At 45.0% G+C, this 26,225-nt stretch overlaps 1 protein-coding gene across 2 annotated transcripts in view; it reads left to right on the forward strand.

Annotated features, from left to right (window-relative positions):
• The window catches only part of MAP2K7 (mitogen-activated protein kinase kinase 7), a 219,550-nt gene that overhangs the window by 93,509 nt on the left and 99,816 nt on the right, over window positions 1-26,225 (forward strand). For both annotated transcript variants that reach the window (XM_086961246.1, XM_086961253.1), the window contains 4 exons: window positions 5,559-5,672; window positions 6,491-6,610; window positions 8,516-8,623; window positions 12,325-12,504. In XM_086961246.1, coding sequence (XP_086817372.1) covers window positions 5,559-5,672; window positions 6,491-6,610; window positions 8,516-8,623; window positions 12,325-12,504 — 522 coding nt within the window. The remainder of the gene's footprint in view (window positions 1-5,558; window positions 5,673-6,490; window positions 6,611-8,515; window positions 8,624-12,324; window positions 12,505-26,225) is intronic.

Below are 26,225 nucleotides of genomic sequence, written 5' to 3' on the forward strand. Positions count from 1 at the left end.
CTGATGTTTCAGGAAATATATCCGAATTAATACAAATGCAGCACACTTTTTTTTCGTAATTCTGAATTTTGTGGTGGAATCAAATATTTGAATACGATCAAAACACATCAATACAGTAGGTGGTGACATTTGCACACATTGTGTGCAGTAAGACTATTTTGGTGCAAACTTAATCGTCATGTCAGTTGAAAATGTGTTGTCTGTAATGGCAGTGCACTATCACACTGCGAGTACTCCACACTATGCCACTCCACGCGCTTCCACTCTGCCATGCCTCTCCATTCTAAAACACTCCACTTTGCGACTTGCCACTCCACTCCCCTCCAATCTAAGACACTCTACAACACTTCACTCCACTGCAATTTACACCACTGACTCTATGATACTAGGTAACTCTATGCCCCCCACTCCAATCTACCCCACTCTACTCCAGTGTACTCCACCCCACTGCCCTACAATCTACCCCACTTTGCTACAATCTACCCCATTCTATCCCACTCCAGTCTACCCCACTTCAATCTTTACTCCAACCTACTCCACCTCAAATTACCCATCCCGACTTACCTCACTTCACTCTGCCCCACTCTAAGCTAATCTACCCCACTCCAATCTGCTCCATTCCAATCTACCCCATTCCACTCAATCTAAACCAGTCAAGCCCACCACACTCCAGTCTACCCCACTCCACCCTAATCTACCTCACTCCACTCCAATCTACCCCACTCTGTTCCAATCTGCCCATCTACCCCACTCCAATCTACCGGAGTCTACACCAGTCTAACCCACTCCACTCTAATCTGCCCCAGTCCAGTTTACCCCACTCCATTCCAATTTACCTACTCCACTGCAATCTATCAAACTCCTCCACAATCTACACCACTCCACTCCTCCCTACCCAAATCTACCCCACTCCCGTCTACCGCAGTCCACTTCACTACTTTCCAATCTACCACACCCACTTCAGTCTACCCCATTACACTCAATCTAACCCAGTCAACCCCACACCACTGCAATCTACTCCACTCAAATCTAAACCACTCCAATCTACCCCATCAATTCCACTTAAACTGCTCCACTCTAATCTGCCCCACTGCAATCTACCTCAACCCAGTCCAATTTGCCCCACTCGACTCTACCCACTCCATTGCAATCTACCCTACTCTAATCCACCCATTGTATCCCACTATACTCTAACGTACCTCCCTACACTCCACTCTACACACTCCACCCCAATCTATCTAACTTCATTCCGATCTAGACTCCACTTCAATCTATCTATCTTCACCCCAATCTAGCCCACTACACTCTACCCTACCCAACTCTGATTTACCCAGTCTACCCCACTCTACTCTACCCCAATTTACCAAACTCCATTCTACTCTACCCTACTCCACTACACTTCAGCCTACCACATGCCACCAACTCCACCCCGATCCATCTATCTCCATCCCAATCCTATCTATCCTACACCACTCCCATCCCAAACGACCACACCCCAAACTACCCCAATCCAATCTGCTCCAATCTACTTCAGTCTCCTCCACAGTAACCCAATCTACCCCACTTGAACCCACTCTAAATGTCTCCTCTTAACCCCACCCCAATCGTTTAAATTCCACTTCAATCTACTCCACTCCTTTCTACTTCTCTCACTTCAGTCTAACCCACTCTATTCTACCCCACTTCATCCCAATTTACCCTACTGTAACCCACCAAATCAGTCCCACTCCAATCTATCTTCATTCCTCTCTACCCCACCCCACTCCATCTCACTTCGCCCTATTCTACTGCACTCCAATCCAGTCATCTCTATTACTCCCACTGTACTCCAACCTACCCCAGTCCACTACACTCTTCCCCTCTCCAATCAAGTCTACCCCACTCCACCCCAATTTACCCACTCCCTCTCAGTCTCCCCAACTCTACTCCACTTCTCCCCAAGCTACCCCACGCTACCCCTTCCCCAATTTGCCCCACTCCATGCCAATATACCCCACTCCAAACTACCCAAATCTCCCCCCCACTCATTCCGTTCTACTCTACTATAATCCACCAAATCGAACCCCACTCCAGTCTACCTGACTCCAACCTTTTCTTCCCCAATCTCCCCCACCCTCCTTCACGTTTTCCCGCCCCTCCCCAACTTACCCCAGTATATGCCACTCTAGCGTGGTATATTGGGGTAAAATAGATCTGGTAAGTCTCCCCTACTCCAATCTACACTACTCTACCTCATCCTACTCTAGCCCAATCTACCCTATACCACTCGATCCCAATTGACACCATTCCACTCGATCCCAATCAACCACATTCCACTCTGCCCCAGTCTACCCCATTCCACTCTATCCCAGTCTACCCCATTCCACTCTATCCCAGTCTACCCCATTCCACTCTATCCCAGTCTACCCCATTCCACTCTATCCCAGTCTACCCCATTCCACTCTATCCCAGTCTATCCCATTCCACTCTATCCCAGTCTACCCCATTCCACTCTATCCCAGTCTACCCCATTCCACTCTATCCCAGTCTACCCCATTCCACTCTATCCCAGTCTACCCTATTCCACTCTATCCCAGTCTACCCCATTCCACTCTATCCCAGTCTACCCTATTCCACTCTAGCCCAGTCTACCCTATTCCACTCTATCCCAGTCTACCCTATTCCACTCTATCCCAGTCTACCCTATTTCACTCTATCCCAGTCTACCCTTTTCCACTCTATCCCAATCTACCCTTTCTTTTCCACTCTATCCCAATCTACCCCATTCCACTCTATCCCAATCTACCCCATTCCACTCTATCCCAATCTACCCCATTCCACTCTATCCCAATCTACCCCATTCCACTCTATCCCAATCTACCCCATTCTACTCAATACCAATCGACTACATTCCACTCAGTCCCGCTCTATCTCAGTCTACCCCATTCCACTATATCTCAATCTGCCACAGTCCACTTTATTCCAATCTACCCCACTCCATGCCACTAACTTTTAGCCATTTTGAACAGCAACCATACTGGTGTACATAATGGATAAAACACATTGCCAAAGCCAATAGCTCTCTCATAGGCTAGACCGATTGGCTTTCCCAATGCTTGTTTTTTATTTGTTAGTCAAACCTCTGAATTGTTTGTGGCCAGGTGAATGGTTCAATTTAGCACAGCATATCATATGAAGGCTAGCAGACTTCTAAAGAACGACCTAAAGCACAGTCTACTATATGTAAATTGTTGGTTGCTGCTCTTCTCAGAATTACCTCCTGTAAATGAATTGTGCAGGACTAACGCATTGCGATTGGGCCAAACCTTTTCAGAAACTACTCTATGGTTATGGCATTAGCTTTACCACTTTACTCTTGTGGTTCCCGAATATTATTGAAGATTCTACAAAAGAGAAGGAAATGTTACTTACCTGTAATCTTAGCTATTCGTTCTGTGACTTTTCATGAAATTGATGAGCCGCCACTCATCTGCACTGCTCCTGAATCTTGAGAATGTGCGTGAAGTAAATGGTTGAGCTCTGACCAAGAGCTTATTGTTAAGCCGCACATTCTGTGGCTTTAAAGCAGCATAGTTGCTTTGTGAAGTTTTAGTCCCTTACTTTTTGTTTTAGATGTCAGGCTACCTTTCCTTTTTTTGTGTCTGTTTGAACTTGGATTAAAAGCAACTGATCCCATCTGAGGTCCTCTGCACACGCTGCATCATTCAAAAGTATTGCTCCTTCGCTATCCTCCTCTTAACTATAGTCCAGTGATAGAGATTAGAAGAACCCTGTTCCCCTTACACTATTTTGCCTTTTGCAAATGTCGGGTCATTTAAAGAAGAAATGCTGCCTGTAGTAGGTCTGTGCTTTTTAAAGTGTGACTGGAGTGTTTCCAATTGCATTTGCTTGTTCTAATAATTACACATACCTCCTATTAACATATGTACATCACCACTTGAAAATGGAGGAAATTATTCAGTTTCCTTACAACACAAGAATAACCCAACCAACAAAGCTACATTGATAATTAATAACTACTGCAATAACCACTAACTTTGGGCTACCGTGCAGAGTTCTACCTGCCAAAAATGCACTTCAATGCCTTGTCGGGTATTAAGCGCTATATAAATACAATTACAAATACAGTAAGTGTGATGGCAGGGCAACCTACATACTTGCTGATGGTCTCCGTCCTCCATCAGATGTGACAGCACACTTGCACCGCAATGAGAAAAGCAAAGGGCTGAACAGGCCTGTGAGTGGAAGCAAAGTCCGGATCATTACCTCTTGAGTATATAATTTCTAACTGCTCTAAATGTAATTTAATCGCAATTGATTAATCCATAGCATATACTGTGGGGTTTTCTAATGCACCAGGAATATAAGTGTAGACTGCTCCATGCAAAACGTTCACCAGTCTGATCAGGAGCCTTGAACCCTGAAGAATAGGGTTGTTCTTAATTCTTGTTTTTGAAACTTCAATGAACAAATATAATTATTGTAGAGTCTTGAGTGAAAAATGTATTTTAGAAACACAAAATAAGAGCATAGGTCGGCAATTTGTTCCTCTTGAGCTGCTACTAACTTATGCCCCACAGCCCAAAATGCTGCAAAAACCAACACATTTTCTTCTGAATGTTTGAGGTCCTCATTTGTTTGTTGCTGTTAAACGAGATTCGATATGAACATATCCCTGCTCAGGGGAGCATATTGTGAATTGGAACTGGAGAATTTTTTTAAAGAGAGTTTACACTTTCCAGTCCCCAAAACGCACCCACCTAAAATATAAATACTCTTTATTTATAACCTTTCCAAAAGAAGTTGAGGCAAAATATGTCCATGCCAGTATATTTATTTGGGTACACGTCCAGTTAGATTGTGTGAAGGTATTACTAATGCACTTAAGTTCTCCTGTCACAGGTTGTTAATTTAAAGTTCGGGTGCACTATCTATTCCGGACATATGAAGTATAATTCCCATATCCACCTTGGTTTATGATGTAGCATCTCTCCCGTGTGCTTCAGACACTTCAGATTACGGTGTTTCTTTGCTGTCTCCCTTGGAAGGCAGAATTATTTCCATCTTCTCTTATCATGCGTCTCTCTGCACTGAAAGATCGCCTATGAGTCGCTTTCAGGGATGCGTACAGTGTGAGGGTTTACATTTAGTGTTCCCAGGACATCTGTAAGTGACTAGTTATCAAGGCCCTCTTGTTCAACGTTGCCAGCAAGGTTTGGTGGTTTGTTCCCTGTACATGTAAATTGAGATACTCTATTGCATGGTTCCCGTGCCTCTCTTACATACTGTTCCTAAAGGAAGACCACAATGAGCCTGCTTCACAGAGCTTTTTCTGAGTAGTTGTGCTTTACTGTACTTTGGTTAGGGCTAGGAGCAGTTTTCTCATTTCTCATAATTTAAGCCCAATAAAACTAGGAGATGGGTTTGCAGTTGGACACACTAAAGTCATCCAATCTTTTACAGACCTAGGCCATAGTTTCGTCTAACATCTATTTTGGCTATTAGTAAGAAGTTATGCAAAGTTTACTTTATACTGATCATGCACATTTTCTCTGCAGCGGTACCAGGCAGAGATCAATGACCTGGAAAATCTTGGTGAGATTGGTAGTGGGACTTGCGGGCAGGTCTGGAACATGCGCTTCAAAAAAACTGGTCACATCATTGCAGTAAAGGTAAGTGACTAGTCTGCACCATCTTTTAGACACAAGTCCTTATTTGAGAAGCACTACTTTTTGCTGGAGAGATGAGAACGGTGCCTGAAAAGCAGAATTAGCTTGAGCTGCTGCAGACTGAAAAAGATAAGTAAGGTAGGCAGATGGCAGAGGAGATCAGGAAAAATAAAAGCTTAGGAGCTAGAGAGACCTTGATACAATGTTTCAAATCTGCTTGCTTGTTACTAGGGTGCTCATGTTAGACATCTGCCAAGAGCTCCATTGTCAAATTGATGGCTGCCGGAGTTCATGATCGTGGGGACTTCTGCTCTGGTTAGGGTTGCTGCATTTTCTCAGTAGATAAGTTGTAGATTCTTTGTTGAAGGGACATTGTTCAGGAGTACCCACAATCACAATAATGCACAGGAAAACATTATTATAAAGAGATAAAACAGCCAAACTAAGGTTACAGGCATAGTAGAATCACAGTATGGCTGATACACATATTTGACAATACCCTAAGACTCGTGTTCATATCTGTCTTTGTAATCTTTCCACTTGTTCAGAATTTTATGATCAGCATGTTTATACGTTGGGATACTGGGAAATAATTGTACGTTTATCTTGGGACTCTCGATACTGTTAGCACCGTTTCTGATATTGGGCACTAAATAGTAGTGTTTCTGCTCTTGACTGCCTTGGGCTCTTAAAGAGCACGGAATTTCCTAGGAATAATGAGTAACTTCTTTTCCTTTCCTATTTTGGACTCCATGTGTGCCACCTCTTGCTATCTGTTTCCTCTTCGTTTAAAGCAAATGTTTGTTTTTGGATTCTTGCAGCAAATGCGTCGCTCAGGAAATCGAGAGGAAAATAAGAGGATCTTGATGGACTTGGACGTGGTGCTGAAGAGCCATGACTGTCCATACATCGTACAATGCTACGGAACGTTCATTACCAACGTAAGGCGAGCACCGTAACCTTGTCTGTGGGACAGGTGACTTGGAGAGGTGTGGGAAATTATCCCCTTCATAAGGCCGTGTCTGTGGCATTGTGTGTGGGACTAGTGACTGCAAAGTTGATCAACTTGAATTCTTAATGTAAATAAAGCCTTCAGACATTTCTTGCTGTGCTAGAGACTGTGATCTGAAGGAAGTGAGGGTCAATTGTCTTTCTTTACCAATGCTAGGAGAGCCCCCTGGTTCCAAGAGTAACGTAGCATTGACTGTGGGAGTGGTGACTGGGTGTCATGGGAAAAAATCATTAGTGTGAACTGGCTGCTGAAGCATTGTCATTTTGTAGGCGTAGAAGGGGCTAGGTTTTGTGAGTAGTAGGAGGACAGTGTCCTGGTACCACATTATCTCGAAGACTAGTGACCGGGAGTCATAAGGACCTCCATCAGTGACCCAAGGAGAGCACTGAAGCATTAACTTGATAGGTAATAACAAATAAAATAGGAAGGGACCCAAACCATCCTCTGTGTGCTAGTAACTGGGAATTGCAGGGAAATGCATGGACTTTCATCATAATCATAAGAAGATTGTTGAAGCATTTTTTGCATGATACTAACTGGGAGTTGAAAGACACTTCTCGCTAATGCAAGGAAACCCAACATTTGGAGGGCTACTTACTTCGAAAAGTAGGTCCACTGTTTTATTGTCCTTTTAACATATTAGGTGATACCTGTGGCATAAACGATAGGCCTTTTGCCTGGAAGACGTAGAGCCCATAATAACGTAAGAAAGACACCAAAGCATTGTCTGGGGGTGGAGTATAGTGACTTGGAGATGTGAGGTCAGTTAGCATTAACTTAAGCAGAGCCTACAGCTATGCCTGTGGGTTAATGGGTACGAGACCTAAAGATTTCAACTTTATAAAAAAAAGACTGCCAAAATTCAAGGGTTATTTACTGGTAGTTGTGGAGACCTCCTTACTTAAAAACAGGAGCATACATCCGAATCGAGCCGACTAATGACTGTGAGAAGTAGTAGAGCCCATTCAGATTGTCAGGGCATTGAGGGGGAGAACAAAAGTACCTCTACCTTGTTTAATTTGGGGGGGGTGAAGAAAAACTGAAAATGGATTGAGCAGAACTTGAGCATCTGTAGATCTTTGGAAAGGGGAGGAGAAAATCTTGTCACATGGTGAAAGAGAGGAGAAAATGAAATGGTAAGACAAGTCATATATTTTAGAGTGAAGCAGTGCTTTTGTTTTTCTTTAAAGGAAATTTGTCAAGATTACCGATTGTAAGATTTTAAATACAGTAGTCACCTGAGAGTGCCAACTTGGCATGTATAGAAATAAGGTACTTCCCAGGCTGTAATTTAACCCCTTCGGTGCTGCGGTAATTTTTGCCGTGTGCGGCAATTTTCAAAATACCGCGTTACATGACGAGCTCAGCTCGTCATCAGCACACGACACCCGTGGCTGATGACGAGCTGAGCTCGTCATCAGCATCGAAGGGGATAATGCCAGTTGAGCAGGAGTCTAGTCAAGGCCAGAGGCATGCAGAATATTGTAAGTAAGAGTAAAATGCTAGCAGAATATTGTAAACAAAAGTAAAAAAAGATGCAAGCTGTGATATGGATTAGTTATCAGAGAAAATTTGAATGGTCTCCGGTTTAATCTGATCCTTTATGAAACTTCTTAACTGCCAAGTAGGGAAAAGATGTTTGCTGTGACTGAGTTCAACTTGCTATCCTGAGAACTGGATACCATTTAATGTGCTAGTTCTTTGTGGAGTTCTCTCTGCATCATCTTGTGGTGGGGGGTGAATGGGAGAGGCAGCATTCACATTGTCTTCCTTCAGTACTGCACTGCTTTGCGCCAGGAGTGTTTCTAACCATATGTTATTTTTTCCTGACTAGACGGATGTTTTCATCGCCATGGAACTAATGGGTACTTGTGCAGAGAAACTTAAAAAGCGAATTCAGGGACCCATTCCTGAGAGGATTCTGGGAAAGATGACTGTTGCTGTGAGTTTACAGATCCTAGTAACAGTGTACAGGATTCATGTTATGTGCTTTGTCTTCACGTAGGGTTTGTACCAAGCGCAGTTTGGAGTTTTTAATCCACCTTTACAGCTTTTACCAAATAGAAGTTTTCCTTCAATTTTATACTCTAATGGCCCTGTGTTGTGTTTTGGACTTGTGGTGCTTTAGTTTCATAATGCTTCTGCAGAGTGTAGGAAGTCTTGTTCTCTAATACAATGGTGACCTCACAAGGAGTAGGTGTGGAGTCAGTTGACTGCAAAGAGGAAGGATTTTTAAAAAACTTTTTATTAAACTAAACCGCAAAAGACACAGCTAAATAGTTATTATCTTGACATTGGTGGGTTACAACATTGGCATTCAATACGTTTACTTTTACAATTTGAGACATTTCCAATAGTGTGTGCCTACCCCTTTTCATTTGGTAAGACTACCAACCTTGCCTCCCGCCTGTCTTGCTCCGCCGCTGGTGACAAGCAGAATTCGCCTCTGTAGGCATTCCATGCCGCCCATTTCCAATTCCATTTTTGGGGCATCCAGTTTTTAAAGAAGTCTTTCTCCGCTATCATAGCCCTGTCCATGTCTGCCACCCAGCCTTTTCGTAGTGGTGGTTCCCCTTATTCCCCATTTTTGAGCTATATTCCCTTTTGCAAGAGTCCATCCCAAAGAGGCCCATGATTTTTCAGTTTGTGTTTGGTCGGTGTCTTCCCATATGTTTAACAAACAGTTACGTGGTGGCGATTAGTTTTTCCCCCGCACTTTCCATTTTTGATGTGACCGCTACCCAGTATGTTTGAATGACTGGGCATTCCCATATCATGTGAAAGCAGGTTCCCTCATGGGAGTAATTTTGTGATCAATGTGTGTCATCTCTCCGCTTCATCTTAGCCAGGACTATCGCTGATAGGTAGACTGTGCAGGGGTTTGAGCTGAATTAGTCCACGTATCATGGGAACAGCGATTTCCCGGGGTGAGGCAAGTGCATCTCCCCAATCATCGTCCTCTAGGTCACCCAAATCTAGCTCCCATTGTTGCCTTAAACTTATCAGTGGGCCTGGTCGATTGTTAAGCAGTTTTTTGTATATTAGTGAGCTAGCTTTCTTAGGCATAGGGTCCAACAGTAATCTGTCGTCAAGGGGGATACTTTGAGTAGAGGGCCACCCTCCGGTATCACTGTTTTTAGGACATGGCTAAGTTGTAAGTATCTAAACGTTTCAGCTTGCGCCAGCTGATAGTCTTTCTGCAGTGCTGCGAAGGTTTCCACTTCATCTTTAGTTCACATGTCTCTCACTTTCGTAATACCTATCAAATCCCATTTGTCGAATCCGGAGTAAATGCTCAAACGGCTAAGCCGCTCAGCCTCCTAGAGCAGGGTCACTTGTGTAATCTTCCCGTGCCACCCATGTTTTCTTGTGACTGAGTGCCAAATTTCTATTGTGCAGGCCATTGGACCGGTGAGTCGCAAGTGTTAAGAGTTGGTATAGACTGCCCTACAGTATTCTCCCTGTCCCATTAGCCATCTATCGGTACGAAGGAACGGGTCTGTTTGCGGGCCATAGACCCAGCAATTGATGATCGTCATTTGGGATGCCCAATAATAGAGCTTGAGGTCAGGTAGGGCATTCCTGCTGTCATACCATCCAGCTGCTCAGTTCTGTATAGCGATGGCGTGGCGCCCTCCTAGCCCAGAGCAGAGTGTTCATTGCGCTCTCAATGCTCACAAAATACTAGTCCAGGACCTTGACGTGATGCGTCAGTGGTGACATACATTCCCAGGTAGCGGAACCCTTCTGTTGCTGTGGGAATACCGTATTTTTGTGCCAATCTAGGCTTTTCCCCATGTAATATGAATAGGAGGGATTTAGATCAGTTTATTGTGTAGCTTGAGTGGCTGGCAAAACTTCTAAATATTTGGAGTTTACGAAGGATAGATGACGAGGGCAACACCATATACAGCAGTATGTCGTCTGCATAAAGGAAAATGTTGCCCTTGTGGTCCTCTGTCCATTTGAGTCCCCGTATCCAGGGGTCGCCCTTTACCCATATCACTATAGGTTTCAGCACTAGCGCGAAAATGAACATCGACAGGGTGCACCCTTGTCTGGTTCCTCTACCCAGATGAATTTGCTGCGATGTGTGTCATTTTTCCATAATCTGCGCTTGTGGCTCGGTATAAATCCACTAAATGAAATTGGGACCAAAACCCATTCATTCCAATACCGCGAATAGAAAAGACCACTCAATGGTATTAAAAGTCATCTTGGCATCTAGTGACAGCAGGGCTTCATCCTCCTGGATGGAAGGATTTCTTTTATTTTGTTTATTTAATTGACATGTCTTGAAATATTTAAGTTACAACTACATAGTAAATGTCTCATTTGTTACTATTTACCACGTTGGCTCATTTAGCAAGCACGTTACATCATCAGTATACAACTTGTACATGCTGCACTTTTGAAATCCATGTTGCTTTCCCCGCCCTCTGGAATTGGGGCATGCTACAAACACATTCCTCGTTGCTCAGTGCAATGACAAAACTTATATATATATATATATATATATATATATATAGTTGATTTGATGTCTGAAAACATAATGAGATACACATGAGGTCCCCTGTATAGGTTCTCAGTTTTAAACCGGATTCTGCAGCCTGTTATAATCTGTAAGATGTTTTTAATGTTAAGACTTGCACTTAATTAATTTGTTTGATCTGCAGCATCCCAAGGAGGGTACAATATAGGTGCATCAATGTAATTGAGTTGCCTAAATCTGTGTTGATTGTGATTAAACCCACAGGGGTTGAACACTAAAACGATGTGATCTGTTACTGGTTCATCAAAATAATGAAAGAGTTATTTTTGGGTTCAAACATTTTCTACTATTATGATTTTCTTTGTACATAGTATAAAGACTTATACATAGTATAATGTACATATATGAATTTTTGTAGGGGTTTGGAAGTTTTAACTGAAATGTAAATATATGAATTCAATCATATGCATTTTGTATTATAGTACAACCCACAATGTATTTAATATGTATTTATTAAGTGAACCCCAAGGGCACTTTGCCCTTTATTGTTTGATCGGAACCATATAGGATTTCTTCACTGTTTATGGTAACTACCAACACAGCTGATCCCATTTGAGCACTTGCACTTTAAATACCCTTGTTTGTGTCCATGACACGCTATGTGATCAAGCCTCACTGTTGGAGGCGAAACGCGTTATGGTGGTTTGCAGGCTTGAATTTTGGCACGAATAAAAGACACTGAAGAAACTGCACTTACGTGGTGGTCTCGCTCCTTTTGTTGTTCTGCGGTAAGCATATGATGTAACGGCGACTTTTGAAATATATATATATATATATATATATATATATATATATATATATATATATATATATATATATATATATTATCAGTTATGTACATTTATGTGCCAAGTTGTGCTGCTCTTCGCTCCTAACTTGGTTGTGTTAGTCTTGTTGCCATAGGTAGTCCCTTAATGGTTGCCATATGTCCCTCGGGCGAGATGTCGGGGGCTTGAAGTTCTGCGAACAACTCACTTGTGTCGCAGTGTATCATACTCTTAATCCAGCTTTTGAAAGAGAGGAAGGATTTTAATGATGGTGGGATGCTTGTGGACTTTGACAGACCGGAATTGTACTGATTTTTGTTGCAGATCGTGAAAGCCCTATTTTACCTTAAAGAAAAGCATGGGGTTATTCATCGCGATGTCAAGCCTTCCAACATCTTGCTGGATGAGAGGGGCCAGATCAAGCTGTGCGACTTTGGAATCAGTGGCCGACTGGTGGACTCAAAAGCCAAGACCCGAAGTGCAGGTTGTGCAGCATACATGGCGGTAAGCATCCGGGGGAAACCAATGGTTCTGGGCTGCTTGTGACATAGTGAGTCAGCACCATGCTGTTCTTTAGGTAGCTAGGGAGTGAGATGAAAGAATCGAGAAGAGGTGGGAAGGATGTGAGAAAGAAAAGTAGGGAAGGAAGCAGGATAGGGAAAAAAAAACAAGAGAAAAAGGTAGAACTCTTCAGTTATTTATTTTGGGGAGCATGTCTTATAACTGCTTGCCGATAATATTGAAAAGTTCTTCAATTTTTTGGGAAATCCTTACATCTCCGTTCCAAAATTATTTAGGAGTATTTGACTTCAACCATAAAAATGGAGCCAGTAGTTAAGTGAAGCACCAAACCTATCCTTTATTTCAATTCTGAGAGCAGAGTAGCCAATAGGTTTGTAGGAGCTTCATTATTGTCAGTGGGAGTGCACAGTAGGACTTTAGGAGACATTATAGGGAAATACAGGCGTTTTTTAAGAATGTTTTGTGGTCCCAAATTAGGAAGCAATCTTTTAAATGCATTACAATCTGTACAATCCCTTAATTTCCTACGCTAGATGTTCACTTTTCTTGACATAAAACATCAAAAAAGTGCTTCACTGAAGCACCGACTCGGTTGGCATGCATGTTTTTTAGCCCCATTTATGTAAACCAGTAGTCCTATTTGGGCTTTTTTAGCCAGCGTACAAGCCATTTCCTAGGTAGTTGAGATTTTACCTTTGTGGAACAGGTTAGTTTTACATGAGTAATGTTTTCCATTAATTTTCATGTGGATCACCATATATTGTTACCTAGAATCTAGAAATAAGATTTTAAAAAGTATGAAATTGGTGGGTCTTCTGTCCCTTTAACTATTCATCTAGAGGATCTATGATTTGAGAGCACAGTAGCAGTATATCTAGGAGACTTTTAGTTATTCACAGTGGGGGGATATTTAAGACACTTTTAGCTTATCTTTTTACTCAGGAGTTTGAAGGTTTCCCATCATTCAGCATCATTGAATGCATATTTCAAATTTAAAATGCAATTGTGGAAATTTGTGTTAGAGTTTCAAGTTGAAACCATGCAGAAGAACCTTTCTGCACTTGAAACATGTTGTTATGACCTACTTTCCTCAGATTTGTGAAATTTCCCTGTAAGCTGCCTGAGCTTCTGATAATTTGGTGGGCGTCTGCATTTAATTTGATTGTATCGAAAGGTTAAATTAGAACACTGACAATTGAAAAATAGCCTGTGTGGTTCTTGTTTTTGAAATTGAGCCTTTCATCTAGAGAATAGATAGTATTGCGTAGTAGGAAGGTAGATCCTTCTAGCATGGTTACTCCCACTTTTTGCCTAGTGTCAGTGTGGCTTGGACTAGTCTGACTGGGATCCTGCTAATCAGGACCTCAGTCACTGTGCTTTCTCCCTAAAATTGATTGTGGTGAGTACTTTGGTACCTTCCTAATTGACTACTGGTGTACCCTTCTAAGTCCCTATTATATGGTACTAAGGTACCCAGGGCATAGGTACACCAGGGTCTCCACCTTGAATTATGCCACCCATGAGAGACCCCTCAAACTGTGACTACAGTCCTGCCAATGCAGCCTGTGTGAGTTGGTGCTAGCTCCACTCACAACAGATATGTTTCCTTATATCTGAGGTCACTACACTTAAAACCTAGAAGTCATCCCTAAGGCAGACCTTTCAATCCTGAAGACCGGGTGCTAGGTTATAAGTGTGAGGGTGCCCTGCATGAGCAGGACACCCCCTTCAAACCCCGGAGTCGATTCTCCAGTCTTTGTAAGTGTGGTCAGCCATTTAATACATTTAGTCAATTACTAGATGTCGAACTATATATTGGCAACACTGAAACCAGTCGTGTTTGGTATCAAATATGGTGTAATCCTACCTCAACTCCAATTCCAGTGTTGGGTGTAGAATCCCATGTACTGTGGGAGCTCCCCTAGGGAGCACCCCTGTATTCCTGGTACCAGCCTTTCTGTGTCTAACAGTAAGCTAGTGCTGCTGCCGACCACAGACATGATTCTGTCCTCCTGCTGCTGATCTGACCTCGAGCAAGCGAGGGTAGAACAATAGGGTTCCAGGCATGTGGGCTGCTGAATTCATATCTGTGCATAGATCGCCGCCTAGTGTTGGGTCCGGATGATCGCACATTGTTTTCCTGGAAGAGTCTTCGAAGTATCACGAGATAGGTGGCTCCTCCCCTGGACTACAGTGCGCATGGGCATCAACTCTATCCCCAGATTGTTTTTTTCCGCCATTGGGTTCGGATGCTTATTTGTTAACTCAAGTTCGGAATTGATAAAAAACTTTCTTTTTGGCCAAAAGGCCTTTAGTTTATCGTTGGTATTGTCTTGCGATCGGTGCCCAGTTCTGTTCCAGCTCAGTTCCCGATCCGGACATCCAGAGGAGCAGCTTTTCAGCACTGAAGGCCCGGCCGACGCCAGAGGCCTTATCGACGAACCATCATGGAACGAGGCCCGTTCAAGAGATGTCCTGTGTGCAACTCGAAATATCCTCACATCGACGTCCAACCGGTGTACAACAAGTGCCTGTCGCCGGATCACGATGAAGCCAGCTGTATGGCTTGTTCTCGTTTCCGCTCCAAGAAGACGATTCGACTTCGACGCGCAGCGCGCAAGGAAGCCCAGCAGACGGCACCTGAACCGGTGAACATCTTCGATGCCGAGGACGATGAGGGTGCAGAGCGGGAGGTTCGAGAGAACCTGTCTGATCCCGCATCGGAGATCGACTCCAGCTACGGCGCTGATATTGAGATGGTCGATACTGAAGACGTCGTCGACGAGGTAGGAGACGACGATGGGGCCTTTGGGACCATGGAAGATAGCTCAAGCGAGGAGATAGGCCCAAACACTGATACTGGGGCCGAGACACTTAATAAGGCTCAGGTCGAGGGATCGCCACATGGCCTTACCCAAGATCTTCCACTGGGTTCTACAGCCTCGCCTTCGGGCCCGGCTTCGGACACTTCTAAGGAGCCACGGGTTGCCAAATCGAAAGAGAAAGCTTCGGTGTCTACGCAACCAAAAGCACTAGAGGCAAAATCGAAACCGAAAGTGCGTATTGCTTTGGTCGGCTCTAAGTCCTCTGAACTATCGGCACCAACGAAGCATAAAGGTGTTATCGACCCGGTGAGGTCGCTAAAGGGTGTCGAGCCGAAGACTGGAACACCGAAAAAACTGGTCAAAGGCGTCGACCTGAAAAAATCGGCGCCGAAGACCGTCGACACCGATAAAGGACTCGGAGCTCAGAAGGTTCTCGAATCTACGCGTCGACCAGACAAGGCTAAGAGCGGTACGAACCTCGAGTCCACGCCTGGCGGTGGCTCGAAGGAATCCGTCGAGTCGACGCAGCCGTCCGCCTCCTTCTCGAAGCAGGTGTCGGAATCGCTGAAGGGAATTAAGGAAAAGGCTTCGGCTGTCGGACCAAAGGATACTCCACCACCAAAGCCTGCCAGTAAACCTCAAAAAACGCCGGCGCCCATCCAGTTCACGCTGCCGCCGAAAGTGGTACCTAAGGCCTTCACCCCTAAGATGGCCGTCGACGCGTCCAAAAAGGTGTCCACGGGGCCGAAGCCCACAACTGCGGTACTGGTCACAAAGCATCGACCACCCTCGCTTGAAGAGCAACAGGAACAATTCATCGATGGCGACACGGGCAGACTTTCAATTTACAAACAAAAGATCACCCCGGAACAGCCTATGGAGTCATATAGAATCCCATTGAAAAAGAAGAAGGATTCTACTACAACACCCGTTCTTGTCGAACCTATATCTCCACGTGGCCAAGACACTGCTCCTGTTTCGCCAACTTACTCGGATGTGGAGACAGGGGAAGGTGACAATGAGGAGTACAGCTATCCTGTGGACACTGATCCAGAAGATCACAATGAACGGGCGGACGCTGCTGACCCAGGCGATCCACACACTGCCCCGGACAGTCATGTGTGTGCTGTAAAAACATTGCCTACTGAAGACTCAGCGGCGTTTAATGCACTTATTGAAAGGGCAGCCAAAAATCATGATGTCCAGCTCCATACTGACCCTATTGAAGTGGATTTTCTGTTAGACACCTTTTCCACCTCAGAGAGAACTGTCAAGACTCTGCCAATGCTAAAGGGTGTCTTAAAACATGCTGGAGAGATATTTAAAGAGCCCACAAGGGCCAGGGTGATAAACCCCAGAATTGAAAAGAAGTACAAACCGGCGCCTGGGGACCCCAACTACATTAAGGGACAGTTGCCGTTGTACTCTCTGGTTGTTTCCAATGCCCGGAAGAGGGCGAACTCGCAAACAACTGGTGATGCTCCTCCCCCTGATAAAGAATCTAAAGTGCTTAGAAGCATCAGGGAAAAGGGTGGCAGCTCAAGCGGCCAATATCTGGCGCATTTCAAACACTCAGGCACTCCTAGCCAGATATGACAGGGCCCATTACGATACACTTGAGACCCTGTTACAACACTTGCCAGATGAATATGAGGAGGCAGCAGAGATGCTCATACAGGAAGGAAAGCTCATATCAAATGCTTCTTTCAAATGTGCACTGGACGCAGCAGACACCGCGGCCAGAGCCATTAACACAAGTGTCATGTTAAGATGACATGCCTGGCTCAGAATCTCCGGGTTCAAGCCAGAGATACAGACCACCATACTAAATCAGCCTGTAAACCCTGATCATTTATTTGGCCCAGAGGTGGACACCACCTTGGAAAAAATCAAAAAGGACACTGAAACTGCAAAATCTATGGGGGCTCTCCAGTCGCAGCAGTTCAGGGGTGGTTCTTTTCGTCGCTCAAGCAATAGAGGAGTTTCCAGAGGCCAGCTGTCCAGGCAAACACAGTACAATAAAAGTGTCGCGCAAACCACATACACCAAACAAAGTAGAGGTGGCTATTGTGGAAACCGCGCCAAGGGCATAGGTCGTGGAAACAACAGCTCCAGATCCTCCGCCACTAACACAGTGACGCCTTGTCACTGCCCCCGACCATACAATACCGGTCGGGGGGAGACTACAACGGTTCCTGCCGGTCTGGAAATCCATCACCACAGACAGGTGGGTCAGGAAGCTTATCCAGTACGGTTATTGTCTGGAGTTAACATCCACTCCACCCAACATACCCCCAAGACACCGTCCTATGTCCACAGAGCATTTGCACTTATTGCAGCAGGAGGTAGTCCTCATGCTGCAAAAAGGAGCAATCCAGCTCGTCCCTGTGGAAGAAACAGGTACAGGAGTGTACTCGCTGTACTTCTTGATCCCAAAAAAGGATGGGTCCCTCAGACCCATACTGGACCTCAGACCCCTAAACCAGTACATTCTATCAGAACACTTTCACATGCTAACATTGCAGCAGGTTTTACCGTTACTCAGTCAGGGAGATTTCCTCGCAACATTAGATCTGAAGGATGCATATTTTCATATTCCGCTACACCCGTCACACAGAAAATACCTCAGGTTCACCATTCAGAATCAGCATTATCAATTCAAGGTCCTCCCTTTCGGAGTGACGACGGCACCCAGGGTGTTTACAAAGTGCCTGGCGACAGTGGCTGCCACCTACGGAGACAAAACGTTCACGTCTACCCTTATCTGGACGACTGGCTTATCCAAGCAAAGTCGGCCAAGCAGTGTGTCGCCCACATGTCCCACACCATTCACCTTCTTCACGATCTGGGATTCTCACTGAATTATCCAAAGTCCTACCTTCAGCCCGCCCACGTACGGCAGTATCTGGGCGCGACAATAGATACTCTGGCAGCCAAAGCACAGCCGAATTCAGTGAGGATCAACAGCATTCAATCGCTGATACAAAAATTCAGACCGCAGCACTCGCTTCCAGCACGAGTGTTCATGCAGTTGATAGGCATGATGGCCTCCTGCATCTTCATAGTCCCGCACGCGAGACTACATATGCGTCCACTTCAGGAGTGCTTGGCACGTCAGTGGAATCAGGCTCACGGACAGTTGAAAGACCTAGTGTTGGTGACCGGTCGTGCATACAACTCTCTGCATTGGTGGAATCCACAAAACCTTTGCAGGGGCGACCGTTCAGGATCCTGTGCCACCTATCATTCTGACAACGGACGCATCTCTCCAGGGATGGGGAGCTCATGTACTCCACTACACAGTGCAGGGACTATGGACAACGCAGCAAAAGAAGATGCATATCAACCTTCTAGAACTGATGGCTATCTTCATGGCGATGAAAGCATTCAAAGTACATCTGTGCAACACGGTTGTGTTGATCCGGACGGACAACATGACGGCCATGTACTACATTCAGAAGCAGGGAGGTACACACTCTCCACAGTTGTCTCATCTGGCTCAGAGCATGCGGAGGTGGGCCATTCAGAGGAACATCTTCCTCATGGCGGAACACCTCCCGGGCAAGGACAATCGGATGGCAGACCTGCTCAGCAGGTACAGCCACCAAATGCACGAGTGGGAGATGCATCCATCAGTACTCCACCCGTACTTCCAGCAGTGGGGTCATCCAGAGATAGACCTGTTCGCCACAAAGAAAAACGCCAAATGCCAAAGCTTTGCCGCCAGGTTTCCACACCCACAGTCGCAGGGCAATGCGATATGGATGAACTGGCCAGGCATATTTGCGTACGCTTTTCCCCCAGCACCTCTAATACCGCTGGTGGCACGCAAGCTGAAGCAACACTCGATGACACTCATCCTGGTTGCTCCGACGTGGGCACGCCAACCATGGTACACCACGTTTCTAGAACTATCCGTGGTACCGCAGCAAAGGCTGCACCTCACACCCAGGCTTTTGACGCAGAGCCATGGCGACATTCAGCATCCAGATCCGCAACAGCTCAACCTGGCGATCTGGCTCCTGAGGTCTTAGAATTTGGCTACCTCAACTTGCCTCCCGACTGTATGGATATCATAAGAGAGGCAAGAAAGCCCACCACCAGAGCATGCTATGCGGCAAAATGGAAGCGGTTTGTCATTTATTGTGCAGTCGACAACATCAACCCGCTAGACGCATCTACTCAAAACATCATTTGTTATCTGTTACATCTATACAAATGCAATCTGGCCTATGCTTCCATTCGTATACATTTATCCGCAATAGCAGCTTATCTCCAAAACAGGCAGCATCTCTCACTTTTCAGAGTGCCTGCCATCAAAGCTTTTCTGGAAGGACTCAAGCGAGTCATTCCTCCCCGAACCCCACCGGCTCCTGAATGGAACCTAAATGTGGTCCTCACCAGACTGATGGGTCCACCTTTTGAGCCTCTACATTCATGCAAGATTCAGTTCTTAACATGGAAAGTGGCTTTCCTGATAGCGATTACATCGCTGCGACGCGTTAGTGAACTCCAGGCACTAACTATCCAAGAGCCATTCTTACAGATTCACTCCAATAGGGTGGTGCTTCGCACTAACCCTAGGTTTCTTCCTAAGGTGGTTTCACAGTTCCATATCAATCAGACTATAGAACTGCCTGTGTTCTTCCAAAATCCTGAGTCAGTGGCGGAGAGAATGCTCCACACACTAGACGTCAAGAGAGCCTTAATGTACTACATTGATAGGACCAAAGATTTTCGGAAAACAAAACAACTATTTGTTGCCTTTTCGCCACAACACAAAGGCAACCCCATTTCCAAAGCAGGTATAGCCAGGTGGATCGTTAAGTGCATTCAAATTTGCTATCAAAAAGCCAAGCGCACTCTAACGATCCCCCCACGGGCCCACTCCACCCGAAAGTTGGGGGCCTCCATGGCTTTCCTTGGAAATATTCCTTTAGAAGACATATGTAGAGCAGCCACATGGTCTACCACACACACATTTACGAAACACTACTGTGCAGATGTGCACTCCAAACAGCAAGCAGCTGTAGGGCAGGCTGTTCTAAAAACACTTTTTCAAACTGCTGCAGCTGGCACAGGCGTCCGCCGCTAGTGGAGGGACTGCTATGTATTCTATGCACAGATATGAATTCAGCAGCCCACATGCCTCGAACCGAATATGCTACTTACCAGTATGCATCTGTTCTTGGCATGTAGGGCTGCTGACATTAATATCGCCCGTCCTCCTCTCCGGCGCCTGTAGCGGCTGCAGCACTCAGAATCACTCATAGCATGGTCATCACTCACGGTGTTACACTCCATCTTTGCCACAATGGCTAAAAACAATCTGGGGATGGAGTCGATGCCCATGCGCACTGTAGTCCAGGGGAGTAGCCACCTATCTCGTGATACTTCGAAGACTCTTCCAGGACAACAATGTGCGATCATCCGAACCCAACACTAGGCGGCGATCTATGCACAGATATGAATGTCAGCAGCCCAAATGCCAAGAACAGATGCATACTGGTAAGTAGCATATTCGTTTCCTGTAACAGGGAGGTGTGAACACCTCCCAGACAGAACTTAGTGTATTCTGCTGGGGTGGGGGCGCTTGCCTGTGCTACCAGACTGCTTTTAAGGGCACATTTGGTGTCCTCCTTTTATACTCCAATTGGAACTCCCCGTTTTCCAGGCCCTCCTCTGGGAGGGATCCCAGAAGCGTCCCAACCCTTACACTAGGGTACTTAAGGGCTTAGCTGTGGATGGCTCTTCAGATTCTCGTGGGGGAGAATACAGTCCGAAACCACTTCAGCTTCAACCGTCTGGGCATCTTGGACTATGTTGGACTTCTCCTGGAACCAAGACTGCATCAAGGAAGACTCCAGCTGTGCATCAAGAAAGACTCCAGCTATCCTGCTCTCGTCGTTCTGCCAGTCTTCTGCATCACCTGTGCTTCATCCAGGTTCTTCTCCTGGTCTATGGGCATTAAAGATACCCTAAGTAATCGCCCTTGGAGTGAAGGAGTCACTCTCCTGCATCTGCAAGCACCACAACAAAGCTGGCCAGTCTTCTGCTTCTGAGGTGAAAGGCTCGGCAACACATGTGGTGGTTCTGCAACTCCCTTGAGGCCAGCACTGTTTTCTCAGCAAGTTTGAGGCCAGTATCACTCGTTGGAACCAATGGTACAAAAGCCCTTTGCCCAGCATTGATCTGCAGTTGCCAAGGCTTGTTGACTCTGTCCTCCAGAGATCTTCAGGCTACAAGAAGCTCCAGCTTCCAGCATCTCTTCCTACCAAGGTGTTCGTCCTCACCGCATCCTCTGCACCCTGGGCCTTATCTTTGGTGAGCAGCTCGAGGTCCTCTTGCGATTCCTGTGCCTTTGGCCTGTGGGTCCTCTTGAGGATCTTCTTATGCTTTAATTGTATTGTATTGTATTGTAATTGCATTTATATAGCACTTACGACCCCTGACGAGGCGTCAAAGCGCTTTTTCGGTGAGTAGCACGCTACTCCGGGACCCATAGAGGATTAGTGGTGAATTCGTATAGTGAAACATGCAAGAATATTTTAAGTGGTGGATAGGTTAGTCAGTTATTTGGATTTGGAATGATAGCAGAATGATAGAGGAGGAAAAAGGTTTATATTTATAAAGATCTTGTTGACTCATGCTATTCAGGAAGCACATAAAGGATTAGTGGTGAATTATTATGGTGAAATATGAAGTAATTTCAGTGGTAGATATTAGTCAGTTATTTGGAGTGAGAAGGATAGCGGAGGGATAAAAGTTGAAGAAAGGTTTGCATTCATATAGCACTTGTTACCCCTGATGGGTGTTGAAGCGCTTTTCTGGCGAGTAGCACACCTCTCTGGAACCCATAAAGGATCAGTGTTGAAAATTAGTATAGTAAAATATGAAGTAATACTTCAAGCACCACACTCACACCTCCAGATAAAGGTAGTAGCCCTCTACCTTCATGAATGTAGTGCTTGGTGTGCCAATCCCAGTCTAAGCAGAGTGCATTACTGTGAGAAGCCTAGGTCATGGCGCACAAGCATGTTTGCCCATGACCAAATATCAGTACCAAGGGCACTCAGGGTAGAGGTGCCAAGCCATTTACCATGCAGGGTACTTTTCTAATCCAGAACCTTCCCTGTGGAAGTTAGTTGTGATACTTGTGCACTGACCCTTGTAACAGTGCTGGAATTAAAGAAACCATCCACCATATCCTCCCCTATGTGTACAGAAGTCTACTTGTCAGAACTGGTCACTTTTGGTCAATATTCTGCATTGGAAGTGTCACCTACAGCACCAAGGTGTCAGAGGACCGCAAGGCTTAACCTTTAAGAAATATTAACTGGGTTTTTGGGATAATGGCCAATCTTGCCTTAAAAATGGATATTCCTTGAACGTTAAGTGTTAGATGGGATTCTTGAATGATGATGTTATTAAGGCGATTAGCTGCAGCCAATGCAACACCGTGACTTGACGTGAAGTGAAATATCTGAGAGATACTGGCTTTCTTGCGGTCAGTAACTGTACTGAGCAGGCCCGGAATGATGAATGCTCAGCGCATGTGCCCTCCTGGATGAAGTCTCTGCAGATCTACAGTTGCTTCATGTGATCATTCTTGCCATCCAAAAGCAAGGCTGTGTTCGATCCTGTTAAGGTCACTCCCTCATGTCACCCTCCGAACTAACTTCCATCAGCTGAACACTAATCTGTGTTCTTCATGCCAAGGGTCTGCTCCCCTCCAAACAACAGGCAGTTCAACTTCCTTTTATTCCAGTAGATAAAAGGACTGCAGACCTTTGAAAAAGTGTTTGGGTACTACAAGATTGGAGGGGAAGCAGTCAGAGGAATGGTCCTGTACTAGATAAAGTATCTTCTATAGGTTGGTGAGCAAAATCTCATTGAAGTCCAGATGATTTACAAAATATTAGCTGCAAGGCCACATATTGTAAGTACGTTGTTGCTTGTATTAACTAAGTAGCCAGCTTTATTTAAAAATTCAAGCACTCTTCTGGTAAGGATGTCTTTCTGGGAGTAGGAATGGGGCAAGTTCCAGTGAGTCACTAGCAATTGTTTACTAAATCAAGATTTTCTCAATCAACGTGTTCTGCTCGTTAAGTGAAGCTCAGCAAAACACAGGAAGTGGAGAAGAAGAAAACCGGGTAGAGTGTAGGGAGAAAGTGGTCTGGCAGGGTGCAGACAGATTCCCATTACCCACGAACACCTCTAGAGTTTTATTGTAGGCCCCCTGGGCAAAACACATGCAGGTTGACATGTCCACAGAAATACAAGGCAAACACAAGGAGATGATGGACGGAGCGCTGAAACTTTTCAGACACTAACCCCCAGTCTCCGATCTGGGTTGAATCCATCATCATTCTTTAGCTCAATCACCAGATAAGTGTACGTTAGGTTCAAGCAGTACCAACAATTTTAAAAGTCAAGAAAACACAATAAAAAAATGCTGTTTAAAAAAAAAAAGGTTTTGACTGTGCACTGAGACACTGTTAGCCATGCCCAAGTGCATCTGCGCTGTCCCCTAAAACATGTTGAAGCTGGCTATACAGTTGATTGGCATTTTTTACTTACCTGTAAGTCCCTAATATAGGGTGCAAAGTGTATCCAGGGTACACACTAACGTGACAATGAAAAACTTGCCTTAAGGCCTACCACTAGTAACTTGGGTTTGTAGGTTTAAACTGCAAATTTGACTGTTGAAAATAACCCCTTTTGTCAGGTCTAAAACCCTCCTTTGTAATTAGGTTACCCTCTTAGTAGGCCTAAATGCCCATAAGGCGGGGTGCACAACATTTAAAAGTAGGACATGTAAAAGTTTAATGTTAAACATGTCCTTAGAGTGGCAATGCCCTAAAATACATTTTCACTTTATGAGGGTTAGCTGTTCTATAGGAAAGCAATGGGATACATTAATAAAATTACATAATGTCATCCTCGCCTACGAACCAGATAGAAAGCTTATTCTTTGACATTTCAAAATATTTATTTCAAATAAGTTTTTTAAAAAGTCACCCTTAACCTGCCTAGAGGTCTCTAGAAGGCCCATTTGCAGGTGCTTCCAATTGTCACTCAGATGCTGAATAGCTTGTTCCTGAAGTATGAATTGGCTTCAAAAGCTGGGACAAGGGGTTTGTGTGCGTGGGGGAGGGGGAGGGGGGGTAGGAAGGGTGTCCTGTTTCTGTTCCTCTGACAGGAGGATCAACTGAGCAGTGCACCAGAACCTAACTATTTTGTAGACAGAAGCAACTCACACCCGGGCCTGCCCCCTCTGTTGTTTTCCTAGTCAACAAGGCCCCCAAACCCAGTGGGAAAGGAACTGCCCCCCAGAACTGATTTTGGAGTTACCACAGAGGAAGGGTTGCTCATTTCCTTGGGCAGAACTCTAGAGTGAGCATAGGAGCGCTGCACAAGGTAATACATGCTCTACCAAGTTGGATTAAGATAGTGGGGCACTGAGGGAATGTTTGCAATTGGGCGCATTCGAACAGTTGCAGATGTGGGTAGGTTTACCCCTGGGAACTTTTAGTCTGTTAGTCAGGGAGGGGTCAGGAGTCACCACAGCCACAGGTTAGTGACCGGCATATATGTGGCACCCTACGCACCCTCTTCAGAACTCTACTGCAGCTGTGGAAGAGAGTAAAACCCTAAGGGCTGGACCTGCTCCTACTTGCACTCGGGACAAAGAAGTGTTCAAGAGTGAGTTTGGGTGACCTCCAGTTAAGCTACAGAAAAAGAAAGGTTACAAGAAGTCAACTTTCCTAAAGAAGCTTAGCTGACAACTTTCACCTGTACCTGCCTCACACCCTGCTGGTGGGTTCTGATGGAGTGAGTTGTAAACCCAAGTGCTGTTCCTGAGGTCCTGGAACCCCTGGTTGTTTTCAGTTCGTGCTCCTCCTGTCCAAACCTAAACCCTGGGTTGTAGAAACTCTTTCAAGACTTTTCGCCTGGGTAATTGACAGAAGACTGGGACCAACTTGTCAAGCTGATCTTTCAAAGGGCGCATCTCCAGTGGGCCTGACTTTGCCATAACTCCACTCTCCACAGCAGTAAATCCTATTCAGTGTGCCCAATGCCGACTGGCATGTGACTATGTTGAACGCTCTCCGGCTAAAGCCACAATGTGAAAATCTAGCTTTAAAAAAAAGAGTCTAAGTCCGAAGGTACAAATCTTCACTGGGCCCAATGCAGAGAGCAGCATCTAGTCGACATAGCTTACTTCCTGGGTGCAAATTTCAGACTCTTCCTACACTAAGCTTTTCCTACCTTCGTCAGTGGTTACATCAAGTCTTCATACTTCAGCAACTGGTCGTTGACGATCCTGTCTTCAGATCCAGGTTGCATCCTTGCCCTGCTGAGGACTTTACCTTCTCTCAAATTTTCTAAGTCCAAAGGTAACTCTTAGACCGAGAAAACCTGACCCTTGAGTGCAACCCGTGCTAAATCACAGTTAGCCTTAAGACTTACTTTTGTCCCAGTCTAATGTGGCTAGTGGCTCATGTTTGAAGCTTTGCACTTTTTGACGCTATTTTTATTTAAAACATTAAATAGTCCTATCTTTATTTTCCCTTAATGGATTTTTGTCATTTTGGTGTAATTCTGTTCATTAAAATGTATCATATTTATATAAATTGGATTAGGATTTTTTTTTATGTTGTGCTTTCAACTTCTAACTGCTTTCATGCTTCTAAGTGCTTAGACATTTTCTTAAGAATAAATCTCTGTGCCCTAGCTACCAGGGGTTTAGTTCAGATTTAAATTAGTAAAACCTTTACTGGACCTAACTAGATTAGTGATATTTCTACTTGTGATGGACTACCATCAACCTCAGCGAATAGTCCACTTTCTCACAAGAGAAAAAAAAAGAAAGAA

Source organism: Lissotriton vulgaris, chromosome 1_1, assembly GCF_964263255.1.
Source record: "Lissotriton vulgaris chromosome 1_1, aLisVul1.2, whole genome shotgun sequence".
In the NCBI taxonomy this organism is placed as follows: Eukaryota; Metazoa; Chordata; class Amphibia; order Caudata; family Salamandridae; genus Lissotriton; species Lissotriton vulgaris.